The sequence below is a fragment of the Trematomus bernacchii genome, unplaced genomic scaffold (genome assembly GCF_902827165.1).
Source record: "Trematomus bernacchii unplaced genomic scaffold, fTreBer1.1, whole genome shotgun sequence".
Lineage (NCBI taxonomy): Eukaryota > Metazoa > Chordata > Actinopteri > Perciformes > Nototheniidae > Trematomus > Trematomus bernacchii.
The window spans coordinates 8,205,552-8,225,786 of NW_022987689.1; the positions used below are offsets into that span (position 1 = coordinate 8,205,552).

Consider the following 20,235-nt stretch of genomic DNA (forward strand, 5'->3'; position numbering starts at 1 on the left):
AATACATTACATGATAGGATGATCCTTTACCTACATGCGTGGAAAAAGTTGGCTTATGTTTATTTCATATGGTTTTATTTTTCAACTTTATATGTGCGCTGGTTGCAACAAAGACAGCTGGTCTGTCTAAAACAAAGTGTTTAATATAATCCTATAATATAATACAAAGGTTTAGTGCCTGCGGTATTCAAAGAAAACGTCCATGTAAGGAAATATGAAAACGTACAGACACAAAAAAGAGCCAATTATAACCACAAACTGTGGAGACCTACAATAGTCATGTAAAAATGCAGATTACTATCCAGTCACATGACAACAGTGAATTAAATGGTACCTTCAACATGGTAGATTGAGCAGGAATCACTATCAGGGAAATAAACTATTTTAAGAAATATCTTTCTACGGTGCAGTTACTCGTTTTATTTAGTTTCATGGTCCTTTATTTACCTCGAGATTTGGAGTAAGGATTTTGGACTTGTAAAACTGAAGAATTCATCCCAAGTGCAATGAAAAGTGTCCTAATGCAAAACGGATGAGAAGAATAAAACAGTTTGCTCTTTTGACACATTTTCATGACAGGAAAATTGTTTTCATGTGGAGTCGAAATAATTAAATGCTTAAACAACGTGGTTCAAGAGTCTTATCCTTTATTTTCTAGAGGACACACATACACACACACACACACACACACACACACACACACACACACACACACACACACACACACACACACACACACACACACACACACACACACACACACACACACACACACACACACACACACACACACACACACACACACACACACACACACACACACACACACACACACACACACACACACACACACACACACACACACACACACACACACACACACACACACACACACACACACACACACACACACACACACACACACACACACACACACACACACACACACACACACACACACGATGGCAGTGTACCAGAGGATTTCAGAGTTCTATTTATCTGCGTCACCGTGGTGAAAGAGAGAGGATGTTTGAAGAAAGACAGACATTAAATGTTTAGTTCTGCTCAGTATCTTCACATCTCGTCTTTAGACAGCCGTACTATAAAACGGCAAACACCGAGGCCGAGGCGATGTGGCGAATTAATCTCTAGGGCTCATAAAAAAGCGAGGCATCATACGTTCTGGCTGACCCCTCCATGGTGGGTTTAATGATCCATTATTTGCGAAGGGGCCTCATGACATCATGTGCTGGCTACATGAAGGCATGGTTAGCATTCCTGGATAACGAGCTGTTTTGAAGTCAATGAGGAGCGCTGTATGTCAAAGTTGATGCCTGTCATTGTTAACTTAGCTCATGTGGGTTAATAAACACTGAATATTCACCAAACCCAGCTGCCTTTGTAAGCAAATGCACTGTGAGTCACTCTGTGTTGCTTCTTTGTCAGACAAAGATTTATTTATTACTTTATTTTGATGTTTATTTTCTCCTTGTGTCTTACTGTCTTTTTGTGTTCACCTGCTAAATGTCATGAGTTGATTGTTTCTGAGAAATTAATCAAGCTACATGTAAAAACGTAGTGTAACATTTTTGCAAAGGTACAACTTTAGTGACGTTGGATTGTGTTTTGGCTACATACCCACTGTATAGAGGATTTGTTATGAGCTATTAAAATTACAAGACATTTAACATGTCTAACATTAAAGTGCATAGCAGATGTTAATAATACTTACTAAAATACTGCAACCCGAAACACTCACCGGCATAACTATATAAATGCGTAATAGAGAAAGTAGAAGGGGTTCTGCTACTGACACTGAAATATTATAGGAACCAATCTGGTTATTTGGAAAAACAGTCAGCAATGGTTAAGGACAAGCCTGTATGAAAAGAAAATGCAATGAATGAATACAATCAGACGACTGATACGGTAAAACATCTTGAATTACTTGAGTACTAGGCATAACGTTTCACTAACACACCAAAAGTGATGAGCAGTTTAGAAACACCCTCTTATTTCTCAATGCTTCAGATGTCTCACGATAACAAATCAAAAGCAGCCGCCATGCTTACAAGTCCTACACATGTTTCACCTGATTCTTCTAGCTCCCACAGCATATAGAAATGCCCCAAAAATGAAACTGCATTAACTCAAATGTAAAGTTATGCCAGCAAGAAATGTTTGTGTGGTTGCATAATAAATAGGAACCAAAGACTATTTGATTTGGTAGTTACCGAAAAAGCGTGGCAAAGTCTGAATAAATCAAACTCAAAAATGTTATGTTGCTTCATCATTACACCTTATAGGAACATTTACATATTTTGACTGGGATTTATCCGGGATATCAACTTTAATTCAAAATAACTTGTGAGTTTGGACCACACCAAGTGGGTTCTTCTTCACCTTCATAATAAGGTAACAGGATCCCCAGGAAGAATCATTTAAAAATAATGACTGCTTCTTTAAAAAGAAAATAAACAGACTCTTACATCTTTTTAAACAGCACTGCAGTTGTTATGGTCAGTTTAAATGAATGAGGATTACACAGGGCCGGGGTAAATCCCAAAAACTAAGACACATTTCCTTTCGGTTCACATGTCATCTAATATGCTGCGTACGTACGTAACAAAGCGGCAGCGGCAGGTGTCAGCATGTGGCTGTTGCTAGCAGACTATATTTATCAGAGTCTTGGTGATGTCAAACGTCGTGTCACAGCATGTACTGTAGTAAAGGATATCAGTGTGTCGCCTCATGATTCATTAGGCTGCCATCTGCTGCTAGCATGACGGAGGGTTTGGGGTGGATGACAGACTTGCACGCACACATGGCCGAAAAAGGCTTGGACACATGCACAGGGGAACTCATTAATGCATGCACCTACATTGATATGGACACAGATAAGTTAAATGTGTGAAAAAAAGGGCAGGGAAATGCAGCCTCGTCACTATTTTTCAAAATTATACTTATCTGTTATGTGTGATTGCACCATCGGGAATGCTTGTAATTTCGCTGTACTCTGTGTAGTGACAATAAAGGAATCTAATCTAATCTATTTCATCTGACAAAAAATGCCACCTATGGGACACACAGGGTGTAGGCTACAGTAGATATGTGTGCATATGTTTTTTGTATGGGTACTCATTGTAATGCAGTACAACCAGCTGATCTAAAGGTATCTAATGTATGGGAGAGGACAACGTCAGCTGTTGTGATACGTTCATTAAATACCAAACTGGAAGCCATTCTGTGAGGACTATTGAAAATGAACTTAAAAATATCAATGAAATTATTTTTGGTGGTGAGCTTAGTTTCACTAATTATATAACATATTTAAAAGGGGTTTAAAATGCTTTTCAGAAGCACATGTCATCTGTAAATCAGAAAAGTTTGTATTTGGGGTTTGGTTGTAATGGTTTTTTTTCTAGGCATTACATTTCTTCTTACAAATAACTCTTCTGCTGTATTCTTTTGCCTCAAGTGGCCGAGGTACAAACTACAGGTTCAATGTGACAAACCAGTTAAGCAACTTTGAGGTCAAGTTCATTTAGTTCAAGAATCATCAGATCTATCAAAAAGGGTTTTACAGTATCAACCACAAACAACAACTCTCTATTCTCAAAGATATTACTTGGATTAGGATAAACAGCATGAACCTAAGGAAAAGCTGCATAAATGGATCTGCAATTCATGTCATTTACACAGAAGGAGCAATAGTAGAGTTATACTATGATGAAAAAGGATGTCAATATAAAATATTGAATAGTTCCCAGCATAAAAGTGTGAATCTGAAGTTATCTGCCCTTCAAAGTAAGAAAAATAATAACTGTTGATTCAGACAGTTTATACATTTAAATGCATATTTTCACATTGGATAAAATTGCTTTGAAACAATCCCTTTAACTCATCTTAACTCTCCACAGCATGGCCTCTTTCCAGTAGCCTGAACATAGAATACTCTATCAAACCACCACGTTGTTTATATTCCTATTTCCACAACCCCTTGGTCCGCAGGAGGTTGTTGCGCTCTAATAGTCTCCGAGTATAACTGAGTCAACTTCCCCCTCTAGTGGTCACAACAAACACTCATCCTCACACTGCTCTCTTACTGTACAAACACCCAGCACCAGTGTTTGATACAAACGTGATTTCTTTTTCTGAAATGCAGTTATTTACCAACTATAAAGTAAATAAAAGCAAGCTAAGTTGATTTACAAACTGTACTGTCTACCTTAACATTTAATGTCTGAGAATATTTATTAAAGTAGCAGCACATTGGATCTGTTAGGGTTATCAGACATGTTAATCAACTCGTATTTACAACGGTCATCCTTTTACTCTTTCGGATAAAAGAAAGATTACCAGTTAGAATTTTTTTTCTGCATGGCAGATTTTTGTACCCGGCTGCTGCTGTTCCTGCAGTTACAAAAATCGATGAGGCTCTGGAGGCGATTGGGGAAATCAGTCATGCTGAAAATATGGAGTACAGCAGTGACGCACAGAGCAGCCGGCCCGCCACAGCCACACAGGCTCTATTGACTAATCTGGGTGTGTTTGAGGAGGGGGGCTGGGAGCTATATTGGGACCTCTGACATTGACACTGTTGCCCTTTAGTTGGATGGCCTCACTTGACACTTTTTTCTTTGTTTTCATCATTATTCTTTCCCTCACAATCACTTTAAACCTCTCAGAAGTATCGTTTGAATTCTCTTTTCACCCTTGTCTTCCTGTTTTACCCCTCACTTCCTGTCATTATCTCTGCACTGAGAGCAGCACTATCTGGACCAACGTCCTCTCTATCACTTCTACCGCCCTCTCTTCTGTGCCTGTAACCCTTTTGGCCTAAATTATCTATTTTTCCCACTTGGTGAGCCGTTGTGAACTATCTCTCTCGCTCTCACATCACTCATGTCTCCTACCCATGGTTCTCTACTTTAGATAAAGGCCATCTTCAAACTGTTACAAGCTGATTGGATGCTTCACCAAAATCTCTTCTAAAGATAAGGACTAAGAGCTTTCCCATCTAATACAGTGACCCTATGCTGTTTAAATGTACCAGAGAAGCCATAAAAAGCATTGGTGAGAAGGTTATATGGACTGTGAGTGTGTGTGTGTGTGTGTGTGTGTGTGTGTGTGTGTGTGTGTGTGTGTGTGTGTGTGTGTGTGTGTGTGTGTGTGTGTGTGTGTGTGTGTGTGTGTGTGTGTGTCAGAGGATGAATGGCGCCTTGGTACTGTTAGTACAAGTGAGGAAAGAGCTTTCTCTATTGTGATGGACACATCTGGATTACAAGACGCTGCGTTGTCTCTATTACATAAGCAGAGAAATTAATTAATTTACTAAATAATAACAACCCTAATAAATGTTACGATTGCTTTAACACACACTTCTATATCTTCTTAATCCCCATATGATGGTGTTTGCTGGTAGTGGAATAACTATATCTGAACTTTGCTTTGATGTAAATCTCCCCACAGTGACAACGTTTTGATTGTTATTTTTTTAGTAAAGAAACTCGATGTACAAATCAGGTAGAGAGAATAGAGGCTTTTTCTGTTCTCTTGTGCACTTCTCTTTCCCTGTTTGTGGTCTAAAATCTCCTGCTTTGATCTCCTCATATGATCCAAACAGGCTCACGGCTGGAGGAGTTCAGATGACACTTGTGAAGCACATGCCTTATGCCCAGAGTTCAGAAAAGTACCACACATTGCAACAAAAAAGATCCCACCAAAGCTCTGAAATGTTTATTTTTTCTGTGTGTGCTATGAAAAAGGGAGGGAGATTCTTTATGAATCTGTTCTGCTTATTTAATGACCCATGGCTAATTCTGAGTTACCTTTCCCTATCCAAATGGAGTCTTGTTGACCCCCGGATCTGTGTGTGTGCGTATATTCATATGCTGTGTGATCTTATGTGTGTGTATTTCTGTACTTCATCTATCAAGTATCTGTTTTTAGTCTTTGCAATCTTACATAACGACGAGTCCTGCAGGGATCTCATGACAGCTGTAGTAGATTTTATGCTTTATCCTTAGGTCGTGCTGGTTATAACACAGTTGTATCATCTTACAACGGCAATCAAGTCAATCAGTCTCATCAGTTTGTAGCCAGGACAGACCATGGTACATGAAGTGAGTTCATTATTATTGTATAATTCCTCTCTGTTTTGTTACCTAGAGGACAAGATAGAAAACAGAGATGAAATCTGCTCCATCTGTCGCTTTCATCGACAATTTCCCACCAAGTGCCGTTATTCTTCAGTCCTCGTTATGAAAGTCCTGGACCACATGACAGGCATACCGTGTCTAACACGGACGCTTCGGTTTGGCTCCGGTCCATGGACCCCAAGGAGGGCCATCAGTGGTCAGAGCAATCGATCCACCAAGCCCCCCCCGAGGCCTGCGCCGCCAACCACAGCAACACCAACAGCACACACTGGATAATGTGGCAGATGTTTTGTTTTTAACAATTGATTGGGTTTAATTGAAAAAGGATGCAGGTGCAAATTCACCACCAGATAAACCGTCACTAAAGCAAACCAAAACACTACTTTAATTTTGTGTTATTTTATATTGTATTTGTTCCCTGTACAGCACTTTGGTCAACTGAGGTTGTTTTAAATGTGCTATATAAATAAATAAAGATTGAGATTGTCAGAGAGTTGCCAAAAATCCATGTTAAACGTTTTTAAATAACTTTTTATATCAATCTACTGGGGCCTGAAACATACACAACAGAATAAAACACATAAAACGAACACTTAACCCAATGCAATCGCGCTGTTAGGATAAAGACACAGAGCAGCAGCGTCAAACTATTCCCCATCAGCTGACTAAATGTCAAGTACTGTAAAAGAGAAAACAGGTGCTTGCGAGATACAGTAACAAGTGGAATCAGCATTCCAGTATACCAAATATTTGCATCACATCAGCGACTGCAGTCACATTCAAAATTCTCAACACACAACCTGGATACATACCCAATGCACGAGTGTCTGCGGGTGGAGAAGTTGCTATGCATCTTTCTTGGAAAGCGAGAGTCTTTGTTCATCATTGTATTGGTAGTTCAAAAAGAGTAAGTTAAATTCAGAGCGACATCAAAACGGCAGCTTTGGGATGCGAGTGATGAAAGTGAACCTCTGTGGAGCGACCAAAACCCCCATGCCGTCATGAATCAAAAAGGAGAGCTTTCCAAATTCCTTTATGTTGTATAAGAATGTCCATTAAATGGTAAAAACAGCTATTTGCAAACCCAGGAGTATCATCAGCCGCACAGGGTAAGAGCAATAATGACAGAACAGTTAGTCAGGCCTGCTGAGTATTCTGTGTATTTATAAAATAAACGTTATTAGCTATAAGTAATTCCCTTCCAGCTCAGTGCAGAATCAACGGATCAAAGTGCATCAAACTGCAGTTCAGCTTTTGGTCCCAGCGTACAGGATATGTCCATTTGCTTTAGTGAAGATGGAAGATTCAGAAAGCTTGTGTGTGTGTATATGTGTGTGTTTGTGTGTGAACAGCCTAAAAAGGCAAAGAGTCTTGGCTGTTAGATCCCAGTAATCATATCATCTCAGTGACTGAAGATAGGGGGCTGAATCAAATCAAGTGAAATTGAGGATGGTGTCAGCTGTCATTGCTCATCTGGGACTCCTTCCTCCACTTGTTTCAGCTCACCACAGACGTGCCAAGATAAACGCTTCTCTTGCTTCTCCCAAATTAGCAGCAAAACAAATTCCTCAAAAGCGGCCATGAGGTATTTTCTTTCTTAGAAAAATCAGGTCCAACCAACTTGACACAAAGTTGTCCATTTGAACTTCGGGTTGCCTCTGTGATGCAAGAGACTGAGCAGAGTTATTCTTAGTGGAGGGAAAAAAAGTGAGCTGGAAAGAGTGTTATAATCCCATCAGATGCTCCCTGGAGTGGGCCGTCCCATGTAGACCCTGTCAGCGGGCCATAACAGACTTCTGCTCTCTCTTCTCGTCTCTCCTGAGAGTGGTGGGACCAAACTCAGGCTTAAAACAACAAACAACAACACTATCTCCCCTGAGAGTGTGAGAGAGAGAGAGATATATTGTGGAGGCAGAGAGGAGGGGTGGGGTGCTGGGCGGTTGGGAGAGCGAGAGCAATTTGAACGGAGAGTTAAAGAATGCCAGTCATTGCATGAGAAACTGGAACAGTGTGAACAGTACTGGGGTTATTGTAGGAGGAGAAGAGGTGAGGTTAATGGAGGAAATAGAAGTGTTTTTTTTAAGTATTCAAACTATTTTATCATATGCAAGTGTGTCCCGTTTCTGTTTCCGCGTAACCAGCCTGCCTCCATGCCAGCAGCAATAGTGCACCGGTCAATCAATACTTCAATAGTGTGTGTGTGAGATTCAATTTTCCTTTTTGATATTGAGTTCTCCTCTCATGCCACGCTATAATCCATCTGATTCGCACAATATTCCTCTTCACTGTTAAACAAATATTTGGTGTCGGCAAATAAGCAACTGTGAAATTACTGCAGAGAAAAGGGGATTAGTAAAGGATGGAAACATCTAATTTTTCATAATGTGAGGGAAGAAGCAGACAGGAAGTTACATATTGGAGGTTTACTTAATGTCCATGATAGCCATTAAGCTAAATGATCTATTCTGAAGCTGGGAATAAAAAAGCTCTGTTCCACTGAGAAACGTTAGGCAGTTACTTAAGAGAAAAAGCTTAATTTGAATACATTTTAAGGGGTATTTGAAAGCATCTAATAGTTCAAATATATATGTTGTTACTAATGATTTCTATTCCTGTGGTTCTTTGAATGCATATCCGGATGTTACATTTTTTTGAGTGTCGGATGAATAGGGGTGTTTTGAAATGCCACAGGGAATGGGTCAAATGTTTGTTTTTACACGGATATATGAACGCTACCATTTACAAGCCAGCTTCATGTTATTGTGTCCCCGCTGAGAGAAAGGGCTGAACATAACTGAAATAACAACAATATTTCTCACACCAGGATCTTTTTATACCTCCTGAAATATTACATTTCCTCCCCACCCACACACCAGCCAAAGGAGAATATCTCTCCTCTTTCCTCTTCTCTGACCAATCACAGCAACAGAAACACTCTCTTGATGCTCCATGCTCTCATTTCACAACGTAGCAGCCTCTAGTGGAAAATAACAGGACATGCAATGTCAACTTTCATCTGGAGAAAGGATGAACATCCTGAACATAACCCTGTTTCCACCACGAGAACTTTAACACATGCCCAGGATGGAAGAACTCAAATTATTGACTTAAGTAAAAGTAGCAATACTAGAGTGCTAAACTACTAAGTTACAAGTAAAAACCCTGCATTCAAACTGTACTTAAGTAAAAGTACAAAAGTATAAGCAACAAAATATACTTTAAGTACCAACATTAAAAGTACTCGTCATGCAGAATGGCCAATTTAAGCACCATGTATTTAAAATGATTGTATTGGAATTATTAATGCATGAATGTGTTTATCACTTGAATATAGCACTTATTTGAATTAGCTTATCTACAACTAGGTAGATTAACCAATAATATTATATGTATTATTGATTTATATTATGTTTTAAGAACCTAAATCTGCAAAGTAACTAGTAACTAAATAAGTTTATAAAATGTAGTGGAGTAGAAAGTACCAAATATGCTCACACAATGTAGAGTGGAGGTAGAAAACATAAAATAAAAATACTACAAAAGTACAAGAACCTACATTTTTGAGTACAATACTTGAGTGAATGTACTTCCACCACTGCATGTGCCAATGATGGCCACAGTTGAGTTGCTTTATGTGTTAACTCTGCTGTAATCATCTAAAAAAATAATACTCATGATACAATACAATACAGCTTTATTTATATAGCACTTTAAAGACCAGACCAAAGTGCTGTACAGGCAAATAAACAAAACAAAACATACAAAAGTAACACAACACAGCTCACACACCATAAAACAAGTACAAGTAAAAACAATAGACAATTTAAAAGCAATAAAAGCAACGCTCTAAAAGATGATAGGTCCCCTTTAAGCAAAAGAGAGGGAGTCTTCCATGAATAAAGTGAAAATGATTGTGTTTATGTTCAATAAGCCAAGACAACTTTTCAACCCAAGAATTGGCCTGAGAAAAACCCTTTCATGAAACTCTTTCACAAAATGTAAAGTGGTGTCTCTGGAGTGGAAAAAGAGGCTTAATCACTTCAGACAGTAAGTGAAAAGGATTCGTTCTATATTTGAGTTCCCTGCGACATTCATTTTCCGCTGGACCCCCAGTTTGTTTAATTCATTCTCCTTACCAGCCATCCTGCAATAACCCCAGTTTGTTTAATTCATTCTCCATACCAGCCATCCTGCAATAACTCATGTCCATCCATTTACCTCAGCTGTGACTCTACGTACACTGCTATATACACTGTGCAATATAAAAGCTCTGACATGTTGAATATCTGCAAGCTGACTTTCCAGATTGAGCCTCTTACTCTGTAATAGTTAGATTTTCAACAGACACAGGGAGGTTAATGAAAACGTTTTCGCGAGTCAGAGTAAACTTTGGTCAAGATATGTGTCTCTAAATCTCAAATGCATAACCATTAAATGCCCGGGGGGGGGGTGGGGGGGTGGGGGGGGGGGGGGGGGGGGGGGGGGGGGGGGACCTACATGTTTATAAAAGGTGAATGAACTTCTAAACACGTTTTGAGTTTTTCTAGTGGGCTTTCTTTAGGAATGTTTAATATGCATTTCGTGCCAATAAAACTAAGCCAGGGTTTTACAGCCCCGGCTAAAGTTTCTTCCATGCTTTTAATTTGGTGGATGGGATCTAACATCACTGCAACAATTTGAGGACAACTTGTAAAAGGGGCCTACATCTCACTGTGTATATATGTTGAGGACAGAAGGGTAAACATTTACAAAGACAAAGTAACCATGTGTGTAAAAAACTGATCTTACAATTTTCTGCAACAGGCTCTTATTGTGAATCAACCTACACACGTATTGAACACACCAATGGGAAAACAAACTGTCCCCGAACAGCAAAAAAAGAACAAACAAGCCTGTTTGTTTATCCATCCACACATAATTGTTATGCCCTGTTTATTCTTCCTCTCTTAGGGCAAGTATAGTTTAATTGATCATACAGTTCTTGCCTTGACACCATTAACTAACTAAATGTTTTTGCATTTGAATCATGGGTTGGGTCTGATGCAATAATGGCTCATAAATCTAAAGCTATTAACACGTACCAGTGTAGAGCTGGCAGCTGTACTCTTTACAACCCAGTTATGGCCACTGTCACAAAAAAGTTAATACTAAATGTAACATGTTTTATCTAAGCAGGAAATATTGTGTACTAATCCATAGGTGTGCTAGGTTTAAAGGACTTGTTTGACATAGAAATGGAACATCATCAGTGTGCGGTTGTAGGGACAGCAGGGTTGTCGTTAAGCTGTGTGTTTACTGAGATGATGCTACTAGCTGGGACAACAAAAGCTCTGGAAAAACACATTCACCTGTCGGAAAATATGCACAGAATGTGCTGTGGAAACTCAACTCTTTCTAAGACCTTAGCTTTTCAACAGTGAATCAAATGTATTTTGCAAAAATAAAATATAATCAAGCAAGTATCAACAACAACCATCTTGGATCTGATGTGATATATTCTCAGTAAAATTACTAAGTGCTAATCTATTTATAGAGAATGAAACAACACCTCCACAATCCTTACGTTACGAGAATTTAATTCAGCAGAATCTCTCTGAAACAACAGCCAACTTGAAGCAATACCTGAACATCTTGTCAGGATCCATTTGAACAACATAAGCTTCCTGGAAACCATTACTGTACTGGTCAAAATGCTGTTGCCTGCACAGAAATAAACCTAAAATACATCAAGCAGAGTAACCGCCCCCCCGCCCCCACGCCATGTGACAAGAAGCATTTCCTACTACAGCAACACGCACAGATATGCTGAAACATTAAACAGCGCCTAAAGGTACACTCTGAACCAGAGGAGAAGCTATTGAGAGTTTAAATATCGACATAGAAGTAGAAGACCTAGAAGTGCTTCTGAAAGCTCAAGCACAGTAGAAGTCAATATGCTTGCATTTAAATACAATTATAAATGTGATCTTTTGCTATCTTAGGCCTCAGAGTGAAGGACTCTACCTGGGCGTGTGGGCCAGAGTGAAGCGGCGCCTCTGGAGGTTGATGCTGCGGTTCATCAGCAGCTTCCTGAACAGCAGCGGGGAGTTTCGGGGGGACCCACGTGGAGAACCCTTGGGTGACATCTTTGGGGACCCTCCCGGGGAGCCCGCTCTGGACCGAGGCATGAGCTGAATGATGGGCAGCCGGCTCAACCTGCGGTCCTGAGGCCTCTCCTCCACCTCGGCCTGCTCCTCTTCAGAGCTCTCCGAGCGCATCTCGCTCATGGTGAAACGAGAAAGGTCAGCTGTCAGGAAGTCAGTCCCTTCGCTTGTTCTGCCTGGAGTGACTTTAGTCCGAAGTACACTCTGTTGTTTTTTTAATTTCTGGTTCCTCAAAAAACACTGTATGTGACATGGTCTACAGAAAAAGTTCTTGCTTTTCAAATCCAGGAAAAGCTAATGCCTCTGGTCCAATCCACGCTCACTCATCTTTGAACTAAACCTAGGCTTGCTCATGATTCCTTTGAAAATCCCAAAAGAGCACTAAAAACAAAAAAAACAACGGTCTCTCTATCAGAGTTTTTATTTTTAGATGAAACCTATCAACTAGAATCCCTTTTGTGTCTCTGCCTAAGGACCACGCTGACTGCCGTGCCGGGGTATAAACTCAAACATTATGTGTTGATGTGCTCTCCCTGCCTCTCTCTCCCAGGCTGTGTTTACATTACCGCTGGGCCTTCCCTCTCTCCAGCTAAATATGGACGTCTGATTTACAGGGAGGAGAAGCATGAAAGATCACCTCCGTCTGCTTCCCTCTCCCTCTTTCCAGCTCTCTGCCATCCCCCATTCCCTCACTCCTAATCTCGCAGAGCATATTGTACATCAACTTCAAACTGTGCTCCATAATGACTTCCTCCAGTGTATAAACACTAAGCCGTCGCCTGGCTCGGCCTTACAGCTCGGCCTTACAGCTCGGCCTTACAGCTCGGCCTTACAGCTCGCCTTTCTTACGCTCACTCCAAATGACTTTGCATACTCAGGCGATTTTTCTGGTCCCTGCGGTGCTATTTGTTGTGAGGTTGCCTTTTTCCTCAGACAGCCTCTTTGCCTTTCACATGCTCCGAGCACACCAGGAAGAGTCACATGAAGGGCCTCTGACTATAAAAAGCAGAGGTAGATAAAAGCTATAGAGAGCATGGGTGCTGTCACGATGGCGCTCTCTATCTGTGACCACAGGCAACATCATCTTCACCCCCACCCAATCTCTTTGTTTATCGCTGCGGAGTGAGGAAAGGTCCGCCTGTGTCTCAGGACTCACAGCTAAACACCGGCGGTGTCTGGAGTAACTGAAATAACCCAAGGAGCTGGAGCATCTGACACAAGGCTGAACCTATGACCAACAGCTGGTAGGGAGAGCAGGGAAGAAAGATGCCTTGGTTAAAGGCTGTTCGCGGATAAACACTCATTGCTCCTGCACTGTATGTGTGCTGGAGCAACAATACTGTATTTGTAGGCAGAGAAATGTATCCTAATGTAGCACTGCAGATGCAGATCTTCACATCATCAGTCATCAGCAAAGGATGTCTCAAGGGACTATACAAAGTATGAGTGTATAACACCGGATGTAACCTCTGGTCTGTCTTTCTCAGTTGATAACTTCCATTTCACCACCAGACGCCAGTTTCAACACTTCATCTATCATGGATCATATTTTCTCTGGAGTGCCATTATTGGTCATTGATCTACTGTAGAGCCTGCTCTGAGACTTGGCCTTTGGATTTACATTTATCAGAAATGATGCGATTTTACAAACCAAACTCTCAACCCCTTTTTTCAGCAACAGATATCTTAGACAAACCAACTCTTTACTATCAAGACAACATCAAACAAAACACAGACAAAGTTAGCAATTGGCTGGTAAATACAGTATAGTGGAGCCTTTGGAAGTTGGTGGTGCCCAATCAAATCTAAACGTAAAGTACATTTTTGACTGAAAATGTATTGGGTGATCACCATCATGACTTCATGTCTACTCATTGCCTAATTAAGCAATTGGTTTCTATTTCAAAGGTGATAATATCTCAACATCTGAAAATCTACTGCTTTAATCTTCTGTTCTTTGCTCAGATCTAAAATAGCAAAAGATTTCCATGTCCACTTTCCATCCGAACTCGAGTTTCACAGTCACTGAATATCAATTTCAATCCTTTTTGGTGATATCTTTATCACTACCCTTGTGTGACGCAGTTTAACTTGTGCCAGGCCCAGTGGGCATTGTTAAACACTTTTATATTGCTTTGTTCTAATGCCTAGGCAGCAAGATGTTTTTCTTTCGCCAAGTAAATGTGTTCATAATCCTGGGGCCCAAAGCGATCCTGGCCCTGAAGTGCATCATAACACCAGTCATGCGGATGCTAGAGGCAGAGGTGATGACTGCCCAGTCGCCACTTTAATTTAGGGAGGCCAGAACAGAGAGAACATTCCTGATGAGGCACTCTCACCGGAGCGCCAAGTGATACTACATCCTATTAGTCTGCTCCGTCCAATGTGCCCAACAACTGTGTGTTAAAGTCAACCCTCCTGCACACTTTATAACAGAGTTACCCCCTCTCATAATGCTACTGTAAACCTAGAGATTAAGATTTCCAAAGAGGAGCATTTCATGGCTTTGATCAGACTCACTCTTCGATTATTGACCACAGATTGTCCCTAACATACTTTCAAGTTATACTGTAACTGTTCATCTAAAGAATTTGGGAAGCTTACGGCTCCCTCCTGGAACCATCTTCTCTGGAAAGTATGTTCCACGATCAAACAGCCAGGAGGGGAAAACAAACCAGGACTTGTAGACAATGTCATGAATACTCATTGCCTCCAACCAAACCATCTTGAGTTCTGCTGTGAGAACGCTCACAACACTTGTCCACTCCACTGAGGATGTCATCATTTCAGGCAGTGCTCAAGCCACAGCGAATATTAGCTTTAATATTATATCAAATTAGTAATAAACTAATTCAGTCCAATTCAGAGTTTTATGATGTGTTGCATTGTCGTTATATAACAATCTGCAGCTTTGAATGCTGCCCCATAAACAATTTATCTGGCACCGCATCAAAATTGCACTACCAACTTGTAAACAGGCGAGCACATGGCCCTCTACACGGAGAAGGAACACAATGAAATGCTTTTTAGTTCATCAGCACTGAGGAGTCCTGTCTATTGGTTGCTGATTTATAAACAACATTGGAATGAGCTCCCCATTGAAATCAGGACAGCAGATATAGCGTGCACATCTTCCGGCGCAGACTGAAAACTCATCTCTTTCAACTCCGCTTCGAGCGATAGAAGCACTAACAAAGAATTGCTAACAAAGCACTTATATACTAACAAAGGACTGGCTTATCTAAAGTTGAGTAGCACTTGAAATGTTTTAGCTCTATGAAACCTGATGTACTTATATGATTCTGTTTTCTTCAAGTTTGTATCTTGTTGGTCGAATGCACTTATTGTAAGTCGCTTTGGATAAAAGCGTCAGCTAAATGCAATGTAATGTAATATAATGTAATGTAATGAATAATTATGGCGTGATCATCACAATATATTAACCAAACATTGACCGTGGCAAATAAAAATGATGAATCGTATCGTTCCACATTATGTTATGTTGCAGAATGTATATCTGTACTGTTCAGAACAACGGTTGAATGGACACGATTACCTAAATAAATTGTAGTTTTATTCAAAGAATTGTGTAAACAAATTAAATCCATTATACTACACATACTTTTAGGATTAAATTAATTACTTCATAACTTGATTTCATCGATTTAAAGTAGATGGTATCGAAGTATTTGACATGAACAAAAGCAAGTTTCTCGTGCTGTGACTAAAGTTAGACAAACGTCTGTCAGAACTCAGCATGTATGCGTTGCTTTCAACATTCAAAGTGATTAATATCACAATGGTGGAGGTTTGTTAGCTCGGAAAAATACACCAATGATACAACTGTGTCTTTGTCCAGAGAGAAGCCATATCTGATCACCTCTGACATGCACTACAACTGCCTACGTAAGCAAACAGGTCCGTCTGCATTCCTTCAACATGTGAAAAAATAGATTAAAAGAGCTGCACACGCACAAACAGACACACAGAGATGTATTTGCAGCGGCACATTGAATGTTCTTATGGTAACAATCACAAGAGCCTTGTTTGTCTGATCTTTTATAGTGATAGTTATTCAACAGATGGGAGAGCATGCTCCTCAAGCAGGAGACTTTGTTGGATCATATGCTCAAATACAAGACGCAAAATCAGAAGAAGCAAATCCATATTTCTTTATAATTGAAGCAAAACATATCATTACATTACATTACATTACATGTTACTTGTTAGACGCTTTTATCCAAAGCGACTTACATACTCAATGGGGACAATCCCCACAGGAGCAATTTGGGGTGAAGTGTCTTGCCCAGGGACACAACGACATGCTGACTGCAGTGGGGTTTGAACCTGTGCTCCCCTGATCCGAACACCAACGCACAATTCCACTGCGCCACACTCATCAAACTCTGCTAAATACTCAAAACCTTCCCAGAAACGCAGTTGGAAGATCGTTCTGCAAAGTCATCCTAAAATGTGTGTTGACTTACAGCAGCACAATATGCTGGAGTCACAGCCTTCCGTTATTTATGAACCACATTTAATCATGAAACTTGAAAATGTGCCAAACTATTTGGAAAGGATGAAAAAAAAACGCACAAACAAAACTGGCAAAAACGAAGTTATATAATACACTTTTTCTAGAGGAACTGTGTGGGATTTGTTTTGAACGTTAAAAGTAAATAAAAGAAAATACCTCAAATGTGATCTTTGTATTTCAACAGAATTATTTAAAGTATGAAAAGACACTTTGTAGGTTTAGTTATGTAGATAACTCCAAAGTGTAAGTCAAAAGGATGTAAAATAAAAAGGTAGAAAGGAGCAAAGTTGACTCACAAGTCTCTGGAGATACAGCTGGTCAGAGTCCCCAGGCTCCTGGAGGGCTTGATTCTGCGATGTGAGGGGCCGGACTGGGGGCCATCACGAGTGGAGGGTCTGCAGGAGAGCCTGGGCAGCTGCAGGGTGCCTGAGCAGAGCCTCTTCACAGCACATCTCACCTCAGGGTCCTGGAGGAGCTCTGTGCCGGGGTCCTGCTCCGAAGAGTCCCACTGTCTCTGGACGGCAGGAGAAACAAAGGACACTGCGGTCAGTTTGAGGCCAGTTTGGTTACATTATCAGATCAGATAACTATCTTTTTCTCACTACCGGATAACAACTGTGATTGCATAAGGATATGTGGAAACTAGATGCTGCATAGACAGCTGATTACTGGCCACTTATTAGAAAAGAGGATAAGCAAAGTCAAGTTATTCAAGTAAGCTGCATTGTACCCCAATTCAAGGGCCAGAAAGCCGTTTCCTCTTAATTGCTCTTTAAATATTGTATTTGCCTAATTACGTGTCAGCACAATTTATTTTTAATTGCCATGTGAATAAACACTGATACTCTTTAACCTCAGTTACTGGAATTGAATCACTGGTACAAGTGAAGTTATAGTTTGGCTACTTGAGCGACTCATCACTAAAAACACTGACATTTCTTGTAGTGGAACAATGGTGATTCTAAGGGTGGGCAATTCTCTTGACCCTTATGCCTTGACCCCTTTCACCCTCTTAACTGAAGAAATTATATTGTTAAAAATGTCCACACTTTTTCATCACTAGATAGATAAGGAAAACAAGGATGTTAACAGTGAATGAGCATTTTCTTTTTAAGTGTTATATGTGTATATATTAGGGCTGTCAAGTTAACGCGTTAATAACGCGTTAACGCAAAAAAAAATTAACGCCACTAATTATTTTAACGCGATTAACGCATGTGTATTTTTTGTCCTCGGCCGCCCCGTAGTTTCAGAGCGCATCGAGTTTAAAATACCATCTACAAGCTGATGCTGACAGCCCCACTCCTGCCACCCGCTTGTGGCAGACCACACTTCCACGCTCACCGGCAGGCCCGGACTGGCCATCGGGAGGACCGGGAGGGTGTGTGCATGTGTGGCGCGACTCGCGAGCGAGGCACACCTTACGTGTTGTTGTTAGCATCTGGTGCTAGCTAGCTGCGCTAACGGATATAAGGAGCTGTTTCAATGAAAACAGAGGGGCGACATTTCGCCGACAACTGTGCCGAGCACTTGACTTTATGCAGGTAGCCAGACAGTGGGACATTGTACGAAAAGTCAGCACACTCAGCACGGATAGTGCGCGCAACATGATTGCAGCGTCTAGGCAGCTGCCGTTCGAGCATATATGCCTTGAGCTGCACATAGCACACACACAGTATTTTTGTATGAGAGAGGTTCCAGGTTGAATTGAGGCGAATATTTGTAATGTTCAGAGGTTGTTGTGTTTAATATTCATGAGCATATTTGTCATTGTTCAAATGATAATAAACAAACATATAAAGCATATGTCCACTCGTATGTTGATAAGAGTATTACAAACTTGAAAAATATCCCTCTAAGGTACATTTAGAACAGATAAAAAATGTGCGATTAATTTGCGATTAATCGCGATTAACTATGGACAATCATGCGATTAAATATTTTAATCGACTGACAGCCCTTGTATATATATTAAACAAGTCATGCTTGGCCTTTGTTGAACTTCTTAAAGACACAGTGTAAAACACAAAAGCATCCAGTGAGACCTGAGGCCTGTACTACGAAGCTGGTTCAACTTAACCTGGATATGTTGGAGTTAGCCGGTTGGCGTAATCCAAAACATACGCGCTGGCGCTAAACTGTACTACGACGCTGGATATCAAGTGGATCGCTCAAGCCGCCGTGTCCTATCTAGTTAGGTGCGCGTTCACATGAAAGGGGTGGTATTTGGAGCATTCGACCAATCTCAAACACGGAGAAGCGTACTGACAGCGCAGCGTCATACTTCCTGAATGAAAAGTGAACTTTAATATTAGTCAAATATGAAGAAGTTAAACTTTAAACATCCATGACTTAAACACTTTATCCAGGATCAAAGCCACATAGCTGCACCTGCAAGGTGAATACAGCTGGTAACAGAAAAAGTGTTTGAATGCGTACATTAACAGGTTTATGATATCACTGCCCCGTCCAAGACACGATCTGACTTTAATTACATTTGACTCGAGTGTTTCGTCAATTTAATGTGTTGCTTAAAATAATACTTCTGCATACAGTATGTGACACTGTGAGTGTTGCACGGCCAGATACGGCTCAGCTGACTCAGATAAGGAAATATATGATACATTATGATGTGATATGATATGAATGATAATGGGACACATCTACGTCTGCACTCACAGTGCCGCGGACTGTACTTAATGTTACTCTGATCCGGTTACTTATGTCGTGGCAGATATTTAAGTAAGCTTTCTTAACGCTAATGTTATAATAGTCAGATTGCTCTGAAGATGGGAGGGGATATTCTATTAATTTTCACGTTCACACAGTCAGTTGATTTTGGCCGGTCGTCTTTCCTGCAACGGCAGTTTAAACTGTATTTCCTTTCTCCTCCTGTCATATGAATTGATCGCTTTAAACTCCGCACACGGAGCTCTGATTGGTCAGCAGGCAGTGCTTTCACTGAGTTGATCTCTTAGCCTGCCACCTAACCTGCTCCGGAGCAGGTTTGCCGCTCAGCATAAGTTACCATGGAAATCTAGCCTGCTAAAAAGAGAACCAGCGTCGTAGGACCGGAAAGCCCGAGATTTCCCTGAATTTAGCCGGCTAAGCGAAAATCCAGCTTCGTAGTACAGGCCTCTGGACATTAGTTGCAGACGGGGCTGGTTTTGTGCTGTTGATGAAAATAGGACGAGCCACGTAAAAAAGCCCAGTCAGGTATCATTTTTGGAAGTTTTATCTGATTTCAGATCCTGAGACCCGCACACTATCACCTTGGACACAATAGACGGTTCTCACAGCTCTTAGGGCATGTCTCTCTCAGCGTCAGCATTTAGGGGGAAGTAGATAGGAGCGCTTGTTTACTGCTGCATCCTGTGACCTTATCTCTCCTCAG

The 20,235-nt window shown here is 40.7% G+C and overlaps 1 protein-coding gene across 4 annotated transcripts in view; it reads right to left on the reverse strand.

Annotated features, from left to right (window-relative positions):
* pde4ca (phosphodiesterase 4C, cAMP-specific a) overlaps positions 1 to 20,235 on the reverse strand; it is a 54,057-nt gene that overhangs the window by 33,067 nt on the left and 755 nt on the right. For 2 of the 4 annotated variants that reach the window (XM_034137350.1, XM_034137351.1), the window contains exon 2: positions 17,138 to 17,355. In XM_034137350.1, the coding sequence (XP_033993241.1) occupies positions 17,138 to 17,355 (218 nt within the window). Of the gene's footprint in view, positions 1 to 12,164; positions 12,942 to 17,137; positions 17,356 to 20,235 lie in introns of those variants that run through there. The other 2 variants (XM_034137352.1, XM_034137353.1) reach the window with 2 other exon arrangements.